The following is a 14,756-nucleotide window of genomic DNA, read 5'->3' as shown; positions in this document are numbered from 1 at the left end:
AAGAGAGGTGGGGAGAGGCTGGTCTTGAGGGCAGGCATGATGCAAGCACAAGCCACGGATGCTGGCAGTCACCTGGAGCTGGGACAGAACCTCCCGGGGGGACAGTCCTGCCCACACCTCGACTCCAGACTTCTGCCTCAGCGATAAAGCCACCTGACATGCGGGTTGTCAGAGCAGCTGCAGGAGAGAGCACACTCCCCGCCTTCCCCCAGCACCCGGGGGAGCCCGGGCAGCGTCTTCAAGGCAGTGAAGATGGTCCAGCACCCTTTGCCCCGGATGTGAGCACTGTGGGGTGTCTTCCTCATGCCCAGGACACAGTGCAGGAGCCGACAGGAGCAGTCAGACTGGCACCCCCAAATAGGGCATGTCTGACACAGTAAAGAATCCCCCTGCAATACAAAGACCTGGGTTCCATCCCTGGGTTGGGAAGATCCCCAAGGACAGAGCCGGGCAGGCTGTGGTCCATGGGGTCGCAAAAAGTTGGACACGACTGAGCGACTTTCACTTTCTTTCTCATTTAAAAAGGTCTTCTGGTAGCTTGGACCGAAACCAATCCGCCTGCAACACGAGAGACCTGGGTTCGATCCCTGGGTTAGGAAGATCCCCTGGAGGAGGGCATGGCAACCCGCTCCAGTATCCTGGCCTGGAGAATCCCACGGACAGAGGAGCCTGCTGGGTTACGGTCCACGGGTCGCAAAGGGTCGGACACGACTGAGCGACTAAGCCCAGCACAGTGCAGCCCCCCGGCTGATGGAGGGCCCGTCCAGGGGCAGGTCGGGGGAGACACCCCAGGAGGCCGGGTTTCCAGGGCTGCAGCGGAGAGGGGCATGGTGTCCGGGCAGGCTCCCTGGTTCTGGCTCCTGGGGGACGGTGCTGGTGGGTGCGGACCAGGGAGGCTCTGGAGTGCGGGGTGGGGGCCGTGGGGCGTGCGGGGACAGGCGCGCCTTCCCCAAGCCAGCGTGGCTCAGCCAGGCGTGTGCTGCAGGCCCCAGACCCGCCGCCCAAGCCCTTTTAAGAATAAAAACAAATATTTGTGCTGCATGTTGTGTGTGTTGGGGTTTAGTTTTCTTCTCCAGGCTAAAAATAGGCGCCTCTCCCACCCCGGCGGGGGTTCCTGCCCCGCCTGCCGCTGGGCCGGGCCTGGCCTGGCGCTCCGGGGCCCCTGCCAAGTTCTGACTTAACTGCTGGTGACAGGAGCGTGAAGGTTATCAGAAAACGATTACGGGATTAAGGTGCCCATGACGGTGGCGCGGCGGGCGCTTCAGCGCCGGGCTGGCCGGGCCCGGGGATGCATCAGGGGTGGGGGTCCCCAGAGGGGCTTGGACACCGTCCCGGGCCCCCTTCACCCGAGGGTAATAGCGATACCAGCCCCCCATCTGCACTAACAAGGAAAGAGGCAACACTCACACTCCGCTTGGGGGCGTGGAAGTGGCACAAACGAGCCGTCCGGGCAGAAGCCGCGTCCCAGCCGAGGGGTGACCGGGGGCCGCCAGGGGAGGGGCAGTATCAGTCGGAGGGGGCAGGGGCCCCAGGAAAGGGGTGAGGGAGGGGGGCGGGCCAGGGGGAGGAGGGAGGAAGGACAGGTGATCAGCAGGTTCGGAGGGTCTGAACAGTGCGGGGAGGTTCCGCCCGGGGGCCTGTTCACGCCACGGCCACGCTGCCGTCCAGGGCACAGTGGGGGCGTGAACTTGGGGGGACTCAGGGAGGCGGGTTGGCCAGACGATGGGGTGGGGTCCAGGGCAGGTGGCCCCAGGGAGTCCCCAGAGGGGGAGGGCAGTTTGGGGGACGTGCTGGGGCCACCTGCAGGAGCCAGGGGCTGGAGGAGGTCTACAGCCACCCTGGCCCGGGAGACAGTAATTCAGAACCACGGACAGCCCTGTGCCGCGAGAACCCCCGTAGGGGATGGGAGTGGGGGGACGCCAGGGTCCCTGAGCCCCCGCTCCACACAGGGGCCAGCAATGGGTGAGGAGACTCCCCCAAGAAGGAACCAGAGAGGGGCAAGGGCACTGGCTGGGGGGGCCGGAAGGAGAAGGAGAGGTCGGGACCTGGGGCTCCCGGGCCCTGGGGCTGAGCCAGACAGTGGTCATCAGGGAAAGCTTTAAACTGTAAAGTGCGGTGGGCACGCCAGGGTGGGGCTCTTGAGACCTTTCCATGCCAACTGTAAAGTGCTGTGCCCACTCTGGCCCGGGCTGGCCGGGGCTGCCGGGCGTCTGTCTGCAGGGGGAATTCCCCAGGGGGACAGTCTTGCTTTCCCTCGGGGTCGGGGGGCGAGCAGGGACAGGCTGCCCACTCCTACAGCACCCCCACTGCCCACGAGCCTGTCCAGCGAAGCGGGGGCCGAGCAGGGTGGGTGGCAGAGGGGCTTCCCCGTATCCTTGCTTGGCTGCCAGCCTGGGGGACACTTCTTCCCTCTGTCCCTCGGTTGGACGGATGGTGAGGAAGGGGAGGAGGGGGGCGGAGGGCTGACGAGTTCTGGGTGCTCCACACAGGCCATCTCGCTGGACGCTCCTCGCAGGCCCTAGACAGGCAGTCCGTCCTGTCTTATGGGGGGGAAACTGAGGCACAGTGGACCAAAGACATAAGGACAGGAAAGGGTCAGTCCCAGAGCCCCTGCTGGCAACCAGCTCCCGGGCCCAGCCAGCCACGCTCCGTCCACAGGCCACAGGGGTGAGGGAGGCCCTGGCATTCTGCACGGGGAGCAGGCCTGCGTCCTGGCCCCTCCCCGACCCCGAGCACCCTGCAGAGGCCCCCCTGTCCTGCACCGGAGGGGCTGCTGGCACCCAGCTCCCCAGCCCACCAGCCGTCCCCTGTCCTCCTGGCCTCTGGCCTTGTGGGTCCCGCTGCCTGGGGCACCCTCTCCACCTTCTGCCCTGGCCTCCATCAAGCGGCAGCTCGTCCATCTCGCGTGGTCCACTCTGACCGCCCGCCCGTCTTACGTCACCTGCCTTGGCTGCTCCTCAGCCCTGTCTCCCTTCTCGCACGCTGGACCCTTCATGGTTTATGCTGTTCCTTACATTTCTAATAGACGGCTTGTTGCCTTTAGGCCCCTCCAAATGGTCAGCTCCCCGAGGGCAGGACTCTCACTGCCTCCCCGGTATCTGACACTCGAGACGGGCACAGTAAAATTCGCCCAGCAAACCAGTGAGACGAGGGCTTCTCGCCTCCAGAGGGGCCTCCAGGGCACAGCAGGCCTCCCAGAACCCAACACCACCCATCCCCTCCCCACCTGGGCCCTGGCTCAGGACCATGACCTCCCCCTGGGCCACAGAACGGAGACCCCTGGAACACTAGACAGAAAGCACAGGCTCTCTGCGTCTGAGAATCGTGAAATCGGAAGCCCGTGGGGCCTGCACCCCTCCCTTGCCATTGTGTGGAGGTCAAACCATGCTTGAATTCCTCTAGTGACGGGGAGCTCCCTCCTTCCAGCAGCTCAGGTAGTGAGCAAGTCCTTCTAATGTGGCCTGAGGCCCACCCTGCACCGGACCTACTAGGGCTGCCCCTCCATGCCCTTGGTGAGCGGTGCTGGCAGGCCCTTTCCACGGGAGCAGGGATGGGAGACTGCCCCTCCTGGCAGTGGGCACACCCCAGCTCCCGGGGAGACAGCCCCGGTGACTCAGCTGTGTCCACTCCCTCCCCTCGCCTGTTTGCCGTTGAGATTTAATCGATGCTCCTTCCCTGGGAACACAGGAGGGGAAGCGGGCGTCCGGGTCAGGCCCTGTCTGCAAGGCCAGCCCCGGTTACTTGGCCGGCAGCCGGCCGCCTCTTCGGACGGGTTGATGAGCAGAAGCTCAAAGCCCTGACATCGGCCTCAGCAGCTCAGAGCGGGAGGTGTGGGGAGTGGGGGTGGCCAGGCCCATCCTGGGTCTGAGGAGGACGCAGGGAGCCACTGGCCAACAGGGCGATGGACAGCCCGGGCTCAGGGGAGGAGGGCCAAGGGGGCGGGGCAGCTGCTTCCGGAGGGGCTCAGCACCCAGCCCTCCTGCCCACGCCCCTCCCAGCCTGGTGGCTCTTGTTTGAGAGCCCTCTTTCTTGCAGTGGGCTGGGCATGTGGGGCCTTCGTTCCCCAGCAGGAATCGAACGCACACTCCCTACATTGCAAGCGCAGCATCTTAGCCGCTGGACCACCGGGGAAGTCTCACTGAGAGACTTTCCCGTGGAAGAGAGGGCCGTAGATTGCAGTTAAGGTGTCAGGGAAGCCAGCTGGCTTTGCCCAGAAGGCCCAGATCCGGGATCCGGGATCTGGGATCTGTGATGGCCCTGAGGAAAGGAGAAGTGGGGATGAGAGTTCTGAAAAAAGCTGGAAACCGTGAGACTCAAGGGCCAGGCTCCCTCCTGTCCTCCCAGAACCTTCTGGAACCTGGTCAGCGGTGGGGCAGCTGTCCAAGCTCTACTCCCCCCACTGCCCAGCCTCTGCACACTCCAAGCTCTGCGTCCCTCCAGCCAGCCAGCCCCAGGTTCCACCCGAGACCCTCACTCGAAGCATCTCTTTCCCGCCTGTCTCACTCCCAACCCTCTCTTTCCTCCCTTCTCTTCTACACCGGCTCCTCCAGGGAGCTTTGCCAACAGCCACACGCCCCCCAGGGTCAGTTCCCCACCCCTCTGGCTCCTACTCCTCCTGTCTCCACTGCAGCCTCAGGGCTGGGGGCAGGGAGGAGGGATGAAGGGACTTGCTGTTCATCATTCTGCCCGCCGTCCTGGCTTGAAGCTATTAAAGGACCTGATTTCAGCCTCTGCTCTGGGCCCTGCCAGGCCCGGCCAAGCGCTGGGCCCCGAGGAGATGAGCAGTGATGGATGAGGAGACAAAGGAATGCGGGGAAGAGTGGGTGCGCGGTCCTGTCCTGCTCAGAGGAAAAGGGGGACTCGGGAGCCAGCAGTGACGGTCTGAACCAGGAGCAAGGGGAGGGACTTGGTCAAAGCCTCCCAGCCCACTGCGGGCCTGGGCACCCGGTACATGGTGAATAAGCAGAAAGGCCCCCGTTATGGCCCAGCCCCCGCAGCTCAGACAGGGGGCTTCCAGAGCTGCAGACCCCCGGAGAGGCCTCCTTGGGGGTCCTGCCTAGCCTTACCAGCGAGACCCCACGCTGGGCTAGTCTGGGCAAACTGGAGTCCTAGAGACCACCCTGGGGCCTGAGGGTGGGTGGGCCGGCCGCCCACGGGGGCCGCGCGAGGCCACCTGTGTCCAGCAGCTGGAGGGCGTCCAGCCCGGCGCCGGCCTCTGCCTGCAGGTGGAGTAAGAGGACTCCCGATCCAGGCCCGCGTCCGGGCTGCTTCTCGGCAAGGCTGGAGGGCTTGCTGTTCCTCGGCATCCCAGGAGGCTGCAGGATCCCAGCTGAGCTCAGGGCAGCGTGCCACCCAGACCTCAAGAGGACAGGCCAGCCAGAGGGGACCGGCCAGGCACTTCTGCCTGGGCACTGCTCACTCCTGGCACCCTAGGAGCAGTGCCCGCCCAGGGCAGGCTGTGGGTGGGCCCTGAACCCCCTTGCCAACGCATTTGGCAGACCACTTGCTACCACCCAGGCCTCTGCTGGGCACTCCTGGGGGTGCCAGGCCTCCCTGCGGCCCCCGTGTCCTCAGACCTACAAGACTCCCAAGACTCCTGGATGCTTGGGCCAGGCAGCTGAGTCCCCAGGTCCTACAAGAGCAAGGACCTGATGAGGAGGCGGGGGCATTGTCTCACAGCAATGAGAACTCTGAGGGCGGAGAGCCAGGATGGAAAGTGAGGGAGGGCCGGAGCCTGGGCAAGCTTGCTGGGGGAAGGTGGGCGTCACGGGGGAGAGGGTTGCAGGTGAGGGATGGGAGGAGAAAGGATCTCCCTAGCTGGAGACACAGCTGGAGCGAAGGCTGGACGGGAGGTGGAGGGGATGGGTAGGTCTGGGGAGGAGAGGTTTGCTGGCAGGCCAGGGGCTTTGCGTGTGAATGGGGCAGAGGTTGGCTGTAGGAGATGAGACAGGTCAGGAAGGATGTCCAAGGCCGCAAGGAGAGAGTCTCTGTCACCACGGCCACAGGACCCCCTGGGAGCGCTGGCCACTGGACAGCAGCTGAGTGGGCAGCCTGGGGAGCCCTGTGGGGAAACAGGGTGGGAGACCTTGTTGCCAAAGCTTGGCCTGAGAGCAAAGTGTGGGCAGGAGTGTCCTCCAGACAGAGAAAGCAGGAACGCTGGCCTGGCCAGAGAGCTGGCTCCCCTGTGTCCATTCTACAGAGGGGCACGTTGAGGCTCAGAGGGGTAGATGAGCCAGTCCAAAGCCCTTTTCTCTCTCCCAGGCCATCTCAGCCCAGTTACACCCTTGGAATGGGCTGCCCTGCTTAGGGCAGGAGTGAAGTGAAGGCCTGGAGACCCTGAAGGTCAGGGCCAAGCTTGAACCACCGCCATCTCCAGGGCCAGACACGGCCTCCAGCAAGGCTAAATGAGCCAGTGAGTGAATGAATGAATGAGTGGGCAGTGGAGACATGCCCCCAGGACTGCAGGTGCCCCCTATCCTGCCCCAGCATCCCCATATCCTGCCCAGGGAAGCCCTGGTGACCCACCAGCCTTGCTGATCCTTGCTGTCTTGGGTGCAGCGGGAAGGCAAGCCCGTGGAAGCTGCATTCTGGGCAAGTTCAGAGGCAGGACAGGCCTGCACACCCAGGGCCCGCAGAGAGAGATGGGGTCACGGGTGTCACTCTGGGGGCCGTGGGGGTGCCGGGCTGCCTGGGGAACGCTTCCTTGGAGGGTGTGTCGGGCGGCCCTGGGAGGCCGGGGCTGGGGTTGAACCGTGGCCAAGCAGTGAGTACAGTCTGGGCACCAGGGCTGGGGCATTCTCAGAGCTCTTTCCTCATTCCTGGCCCTGTGGGAGTAGCCGGACCCTGGCGTTCCACAGCCGCCGCCACCGCGGACGCACTCACTGTCTCGTGGGGAGTAGGGGCCTCCTGCCAATCTCCCCGGGGCATCAGGGCCTGGCTTGGGGCCCCCCAAATCCTGTTGACCCCCGAGTCCTGGCCCCAGCCACCTCCTGCTCTGGGTTAGGGACGCTGATGTATCTGATTCAGATGCTGATGAATACAGGGGCACGGGCGCCAGAGGCTGTGCCCAGGGCCGGGGTGGGGGCGGGGTGCGCCGGGAGGGACAGAGCTGAGATTTCAGGACCAGGGCTCGCCCTGTCTCCCCGCCTCTCCACGCCCTGAGGGGCACGTCCTCCTCCGAAAGCCCACCTGGGGGCCCCTCTCCGTGGATCTGGGCCTCGGTGCCCAGGTGGATGGGGGCTGTGTGATGCCAGGCTGCCTCAGGACAGCGGGCAGTGGCCAAACCGGCCCCGCCGCATGCCTCCGGCCCTCGGCAGGAATGCCATTCATCCTCCCTGCTCACAGGGCCTCTGGCAGAAGCAGCGAGGCCTGATGGCCAGCCAGGGGCCTGCAGAGCTCCCAGGGGCCTCGGGCTGCTTTGCCTCACCCAGAGAGGGCAAGAAGCGCCCTGGGGCAGGGGGGTCATGGAGTCAAAACCCCCCAGATACAGCTGGACAGACCCACGGGGACTCTGAGGACAGACCCCACTGGGTCAGAAGGGGAAGGAGACACAGAGGGAGACAGATGGGGCCAGGGCCTCCCACCTTCAGCCCCACTTCTCCCCAGAGCAGCCCCCTGGCACCAGGCCATGACCCCCCCTGCCCCTGTGACCTGACCCAGGCTGTCTGGGGAGGCCTCAGAGTCTGTGTCCAGCCCCCCAGCTGTGGCCCTTGCTTGGTGGGGACAGGCCCAAAGTTCTTGGGGGCAGGCATGAGAACCAAGCCCCCCAAGAAGGTGTGAAGGACGGGGTGGGGGAAGGGCCATCAGCACAGCGCCAGCTCCGCCCACACGGCGGGCGCCAAAGGGTGGGGGGCCTTGTCCTCAGGGGACAGCTCCTGCCTCCCTCCCCCACCCCCGCAGCAAGGACTGCAGACACTTCACACACTTGCTTCTCTGATTCCAGCTTTATTGGAGCCGAGCGCTCCCCTCCTGGGGAGGCCAGACACAGCCCATCAGAAACCCGCCAGCTCTCCTCAAGTGGGCGGGCGGGGGGGACAGCCACCGCAGGGACACACAGCGCCTCGGCCACCAGCGTCCCTGCCTGGGCCACACGACACCCCCGCCCCCACCCAAGGGAAGGGTGACAGCCTATTAGGGGAGGGCGGGGTCTCGGTGGGGGCCACCGAGTCGCCGAGGGACAGTGCACGTGACTTGGTGGCATCAGGGGCCCCAAGGGTCCAAGGGCCGGTTTCAAGCAGAAGGAGGCGCCTAGCTCGGGGACAGCGCGGCCATCCCCCCGCCCCCCAGTACCCAGTGTAGGTCACAATAACTTAAGAGACACTATAGACATTTCGACGCTATATAACAATATAAGTTAACCAGGTTTCTTGGCAGAGGATGCTAGGCCTGTGGACTCAGGGGGGTATCCTGGGACCTGGGGTGGGGGAGTGGGAAGGGGCCTGGGGGGGCATTCACAGTGGCCTGGGAGCTCCCAGGACAGCAGCTGTTGGTGGCATGTCCTGGCATCGTGCAGGCAGGCAGGGTAGACGCCGGGGCCAGGGGCCAGGGCCCAGTGTCACTCACCCCAGGCTAGTGCCCAGCACACTTGTCCGGTTAGTAGCCTGAAGATACACTGACATGGGATTCTGTGAGAAGACACCTCAAATTAGGACCGGGACGAGTGCAAGGACCGCGGTGCACTAGAAGCCGGCGCACGCCGTCCTTCCCGGCCCCGGGACCCTGTGCCTAGGTCTCCCCATGGTGGGCAGGAGTATTGGCAGGAGGCATGTCCAGCGCTGAATCTCAGGCCCCTACTCTCTCCCCACCCGGCCCACAGCTTAGAACCAAGCAGGACCCCTTTCCATTCCTGTCTCCCAGGTTTCAGGGTAACTTGACGTGGGGTGGGGACCACGGATGACTGGAGGGCAGCTATCTGCTGGCACAGCAGGTGGGACCGTGGCGGAGCAGTGCCCTGGATCCGAGCTTTCTCAGCATCAGGGTCAGGATGAAAGGACCTGGACTGGGCAAGGAGACCACCAGAGAAACCCTCAAAGGCACCTCAAGAAGGGGGGCGTGGACCCCACTGAAGCTGGCAGGGAGGGGCACAGCCAGAGTTTTCAAGGCATGGGGACTGCCTGTCACCCTGGGTGTCCCCAGAGCATGGCCTTTAAGGTCAGGAGCCCTGGGATGACGGTCAGGGAGCCTGAGCCCGGGAGAGAGCCCCCACTCACGGCCTTGGGGGGTCTCTCACTAGTGCTCGAGCTGCTCTGGGCCTCAGGGTCCCCATCTGTCAAATAAGGCAAATACCCCTGAACTGTCCCCCTGTCCCACCAGCCGGCCCCGGCATGGTGCTGTCCTGGGGGTCCAGCTGATTCCAGGGCAGGAGGGGGTTCTGTAAACTAGGGGAGCATCTGGCTGGTGGAGGGCTGGAAGAGCAACTGCATTCAGGGACACAGCACTCCTGGAACCTGATGTGGGTGACAATCTGATTTGCTCGATATGATTTTCAAAAGAAGGGAGGAAGGGGCCAGAGGTCCCTGTCAGTGGCTCTCCTCACAGGCGGTCTCAGCCGTGCCAGCCACCAAGCGCCCCACCCAGCTCACGTAGAGACCACTTGCACCAGCCACCTCCCCCTGGACAGGGCCATACACCGGGATGCTCCCGCGGGTACCCAGGGGCCAGAAGAGGGAGCAGAGGGCGGCAAGGGGACACGCTAACAGAGTACGGAGTTAGGACCGGCTATGCCTTAGTGCTAAAATCCTCTTCGGATACTAAGAAAACATAAATAATTTTTGTCGACATCTGCCCAAACTGCCCTGGAGCCCAGTGGCTGCTGAGGCTTGGGACGAAGTCTTTCTGCGTCCTGCACCACCAGGCTGGGGGAGAAGGACGCTCCGAGTCCGGGTAAGTGTGTGTCCTTGAGGTTCACTGTCCCGGAGAAAAGAAATGCACTGGGCGCCGCCGGGGACACTCACGCCATCGGCCTTGCCCTCTGGACCAGCTGACGGGCACTGTTCTGCCACAAGAGGGGACTGGCGTGGCAGGAGAGAGCCGCTGGTGGGCCAGGAAAAGGTGGCCGCCCCGTGGGAGCCCTCTCGCGCCTGGAGCGCCCACCTCCTGCACACACCCCTGCCCGCGCGGTCAGGCGGCCGGGCAGAGGTGCCAAGGGCGCGGGGCGGGCCCGCGGCGGGGTGGGCGGGGCCGCTCACTTGCAGGTGAAGACCTCGGTGCGCTCGCTGCACGTGTTGCACTTGACGAAGCAGCACCAGTGGAACTTGCAGTTGCACTGCCAAACCTTGGTGTACTGGTGGGTGTTGTAGCCCCGCCCGCAGCACATGGTGTCGCAGCCGTCCGCGCCGGGCGACGTGCGGTTGCACAGGCGGCCCTGTGTGCCCACGCTGCCCGTGGCCGCGTCCTCCTCGCAGTAGTTGGGGGACTTCTCGATGTATACCAGGTCCGTCTCCATGGGCTTCTGGTAGCTTCGCAGCTGCTTGATGCGCAGGAAGGTGGGCTGGCGCAGGCGGCTGGCACGCACCACCTCGACCTGCACGGCCACGTTGTACTTCTCTTTCAGCAGGTGACCCACCTCGCGGAACTTGGGCAGCGTGGTCCAGCACGTCTTGGTGGTGCAGGAGCCTGACACGCCGTGGCACTTACACTCCAGCTTCATGCGCTCCTCCAGGACCTGCAGGCCACAGGACAGGCTCAGTACCGGCTGGGGAGGAGTGGGGGGGGCGGAGGCAGGTGGTGGGGGGCCTGCCACCTCACCTCCATCTGACCCGGATCTGACTCCCCACTTCCCACAGTGTGACCACACATCAGTGTTTCCTGTTCTCTGAGCCTCAGTCTCCTCATCCATGAAATGGGGCTACTGACCACAAGGTCCCTTACTGCACAGGACCCTATGAGGGTCCCCGTGAGAATATTCAGACCTCAGCAGAGCGAGGCGTGAGCTCATCAAATGAGTTCCACAAGATTCTCACAACCCTTCAGGGAGCTGCAAGTCTATGCACTGATGAGGAAACTGAGGCTGGGTGGATGGGGTAGGCGTGGGGCTCACTGCAGGTCACAGAGCAGCAGGTGAAGAAGCTGGTGCATGCCCCCCTCTAGGTAGCAGGTCCAGCAAGAACAGGTGCTTAGTAAATGTGAACCCCTCACCCTGTGCCTGGTATAGGCTCTGGCATGCAGTCAGCACTTAATAAGTGGCTGTTCAATGGAAGCCTGGCACGCACATGGAGCTCTGCACACCTTTGTTGAAGGAGGGAGTGGGGGCAGGCGGGAGGTGAGCGCACGGATCAGTGAGGCCCAGGCGTGCCGTCTGCTGGGAAGCCGCCCTCCGACCAGTGTTGTTCTTTCTCCCCAGCTCCCTGAGGGCCCGCAGTGGGTGCAGCCGTGTGTTTTCCTTGGGCCTCCCTCCTTGGCCCCGGAAGGCTGATTCCCAGAGCCAGCCCTGACCCCGGGCACTCATTTACTCAGATCGAAAAGGCCCTGCCAGCCGGGCCTGATTAAAGACGGGGAATCATTAGCCGCCGCCCCACGGCTGCACAAGAGCCATTTGTCAGCTGTCTTAGTTCCCGCTGGCCTCACTGCGACAGCCTGAGGTCTTGGCCACCCTCTGCCTCCTGGCCCAGAACCCCAGCCCTGACCCTCAGTGAATGAATGAATGAATGAAGAAATGAAAGAACCAGAGAGAGAAACATGCCACGGTGTTGGTGACTGCCCAATCCCTTTCCTGCCTGCCCTGACCGCACGGGGCCCTGGACCAAGGTGACGAACCCTGGGACTCCCAGGAAACTGATACACAGCGCAGGGGCTTGTGAGGGGGGCGGTGGCCAGGCGTGGGGGCTTCCTGGAGGAGGTGGTGCCCGTACTAGGTGTTGACGGAGGAGCAGAAGCTCATTAGACAAACAGGAGCTGCATTCCAGGAGGGGAGCGTCGCGAGAAGGTCTGGAGAGCTGTCACCATCACCACGAAAGGAAGATTCGACCCAAATGAGCACAACTTGCGGCTAGCGGCCTGAAGTTTAAGGGCCGAGGCTCTCTCCTCCTGTGTGAATGATGTCCTGGGTGGAACGGGAGAATCTGGGGAGGAGGCGGGAGGGAGGAGGCGGGAGGCTGATACTCCACAAAGGGCGGGCCGAAGTGGGGAGGGACCCCGCATTCGGAGGAGGGGAAGGGGGCCCAGGGAAATATTCAGAACTGGAATTGCAGGGCTTGATGACTGCTGTGGGGCATTTGGGTCGAAGGCACTGACCAGAAGTCTGGTCTGGGGCTCTGGGTGAAGGTGCGACCTCTTCAGAAAAAATGTTTCTAGGCCTCTCCTCTGCCTCCCACCCCTCTCCTCACTCTTGTTCATCCCAGCCCAACCTCTCCTTCCCCTCCCTCCACCCCACGATCATCTTTGCTTGGACCACTGCGTGCTAAGTCGCTCAGTCGTGCCTGACTCTTTGAGACCCCATGGACTGTAGCCCACCAGGTTCCTCTGTCCATGAGATTCTCCAGGAAGAATCCCAGAGTAGGTTCCCATGCCCTCCTCCAGGGAATCTTCCCTCTCCCTGAAAGCCCCTCGCTCTACTAATCTGCCCTTCAGAGCTTGGAAGCTTCCCTTGCCCTGGTCACTCTGCCTGCCATGGATGGTCCAGGCCAGCGGCTGACCAGATGCATAGCCCTCTCAGAGCCCCAGCCTGGGGGGCAGCTGGCCCCGCCCCATGCTGCTGACCCAGGAGGTGCCTCCTCAGATGGGCAGTGATGGCCAGAGACCTGGCGGGAGTGTCCAGGCTAGTGTCTGTGCAGGCCGGGTGTTCCATCGGTGTGCCCACGTTGGCCTGCTGAACGGCTGCCCCTGCCTCGCTCTGCCGCCCGCCCTGAACCCCTTCCCTCCACATTCAGCTCCGCTGTTGCCAGAATGGTGACAGTCCTCAGATGAAGTTGATTGGACCATTGTGTGCAGAGCAAGGAGCTGAAGCCTCGCTTGGCTGGGTCCCCGGGGCTCACTCTCCTGGGAAGTGATCACAGGATTCAAGAATGTGCTGTTTCCGGCTTCAGTGCCCTCATGATAAGAGAGAGAGAGAGGTGGTGGCGCCAGCCCCCACCTCCCCAGGAGACCACCTAGGAGGGTGCAGAGCGACCCACCCTGCCCAGAGGAGCTGTTGACTGAGCCCTGGGCCTCACTCCTGCCCTAGGGAGCTCCAAAAAAGGGCAGACTGGGGTTCTTCCCAGAGTAGGGGCTGGCCTACTCTATGGGGAGGGTGCTCAGTTAGGGGGTGTTCCCGGTTGGTGGCCCAAAGCCCTGAAGGAGCTCAGAGTTGAGCAGGTCTGCACATTCAGCTTGTCTGATCCTGGCCCACGAGGGATTCAGTGGGCCGTGTGCCAGTCTGGGGTGGGCTGAAGAGTGTCCTCCCAAATGTGTGTCCACTCAGCCCCTCAGAATGTGCCCTTCTTTGGAGATCGGAAGTTTGCAGATGTAAGCAAGGTAAGACTCGCAATGAGATACACCTGTGTTCTTGTAAGAGACAGAAGAGGAGGGAACACGACACAGAGGAGGGGCCACGTGAAGACAGAGGCCGAGACTGGACAATGCGGCCACAAGCCAAGGAGCGCCCGCGGCCCCCGGAGCTGGAAGAGGCCGGAAGGACCCTCCTGGGGAGCCTCGAGAGGGAGCTCAGGCCTGCGGACACCATGACTTTGGGCCTCTGGCTCTGTGCAAGAGCAAATTCCTCTTGCTTGAAGCCACTTCACTGTGGGACTTCGGTGTGGCAGCAACAGCCCCCTCTCCACCTGACTTGCTGAACTCCGTCCAAGGCCCGGGGGCTGGGGGTTGGGCCTGGTTGCTCTACGACGGGGCCGGGGTGCCCCAACATTAGAGTGACCCGTGAAGGTCTGGACTCAGCTCTCCAGGAAACCTCAGAAGCCATACCCACTGGTCTCAGCTGCCATGATAAGCCGGGGCCCCGTGTGGTCACCACCACTGGCCTTTTCCAAGGGCTCAGACTACACATGGGCAGCACGGCCCCACAGGGTCGGGGCTGTTGTGGGGACAGGCTGGGGCACATGGCGCCTTCTACCTGAGGGGGAGGAGATGGATGTGGGAGAGGGGCGGGGCCAGCCAGGGCCTTGCGGACAGCTGGGGACAGTGTCAGCGGGAGAATCCTGGCTGCCAACCAGGTTAGAGGCCTTTGCTGCGGCTCCCCTGGCCCCGACAGGCCCTCGCACAGCTCATCTGCATCCCCTTGCCTCCAACATTCTGCTTCTCCTTAGTGCATGGCTTCCGGGTGTCAAGGCTCCACCCCAGTCAAACCCCCTCAATATATTACTCTTCTCCATCCCAATTCCTCCCCACCCCCGAACAGCCCCAGGCCCATCACCAGCCTCCTGCTGTCAGCCCTCCTGTCTTCCTCAGGCCCAATCCTGCTAGTCTCCACTTCCCCTATGCCTTTTTGCTACTGCTAAGTCACTTCACTGCTAAGTCATGTCCAACTCTGTGCGACCCCATCCCTGGGATTCTCCAGGCAAGAACACTGGAGTGGGTTGCCATTTCCTTCTCCAACGCATAAAAGTGAAAAGTGAAAGTGAAGTCGCTCAGTCATGTCTGACTCTTCGCGACCCCATGGATTGCAGCCCACCAGGCTCCTCCGTCCCTGGGATTCTCCAGGCAAGAGTACTGGAGTGGGGTGCCATTGCCTTCGCCGCTACACTTTTTTACCACCTACCAATTGCCACCCCCTATCCTCCCAGCCACCAAGTCCCCAAATATAAAATGGAGATGGTGAGACTGTTCTC

At 63.2% G+C, this 14,756-nt stretch overlaps 1 protein-coding gene across 1 annotated transcript in view; it reads right to left on the bottom strand.

The window, feature by feature from the left end:
* Positions 1-8,054: 8,054 nt before the first annotated feature.
* WNT7B (Wnt family member 7B) overlaps positions 8,055-14,756 on the bottom strand; it is a 49,544-nt gene continuing 42,842 nt past the window's right edge. Inside the window, exon 4 of the mRNA XM_061124014.1 lies at positions 8,055-10,663. Coding sequence (XP_060979997.1) covers positions 10,184-10,663 — 480 coding nt within the window. The 3' untranslated portion in view covers positions 8,055-10,183. The remainder of the gene's footprint in view (positions 10,664-14,756) is intronic.

The sequence above is a fragment of the Dama dama genome, chromosome 22 (genome assembly GCF_033118175.1).
Source record: "Dama dama isolate Ldn47 chromosome 22, ASM3311817v1, whole genome shotgun sequence".
Taxonomy (NCBI): domain Eukaryota; kingdom Metazoa; phylum Chordata; class Mammalia; order Artiodactyla; family Cervidae; genus Dama; species Dama dama.
This window is presented reverse-complemented; position numbering and strand designations above follow the sequence as displayed.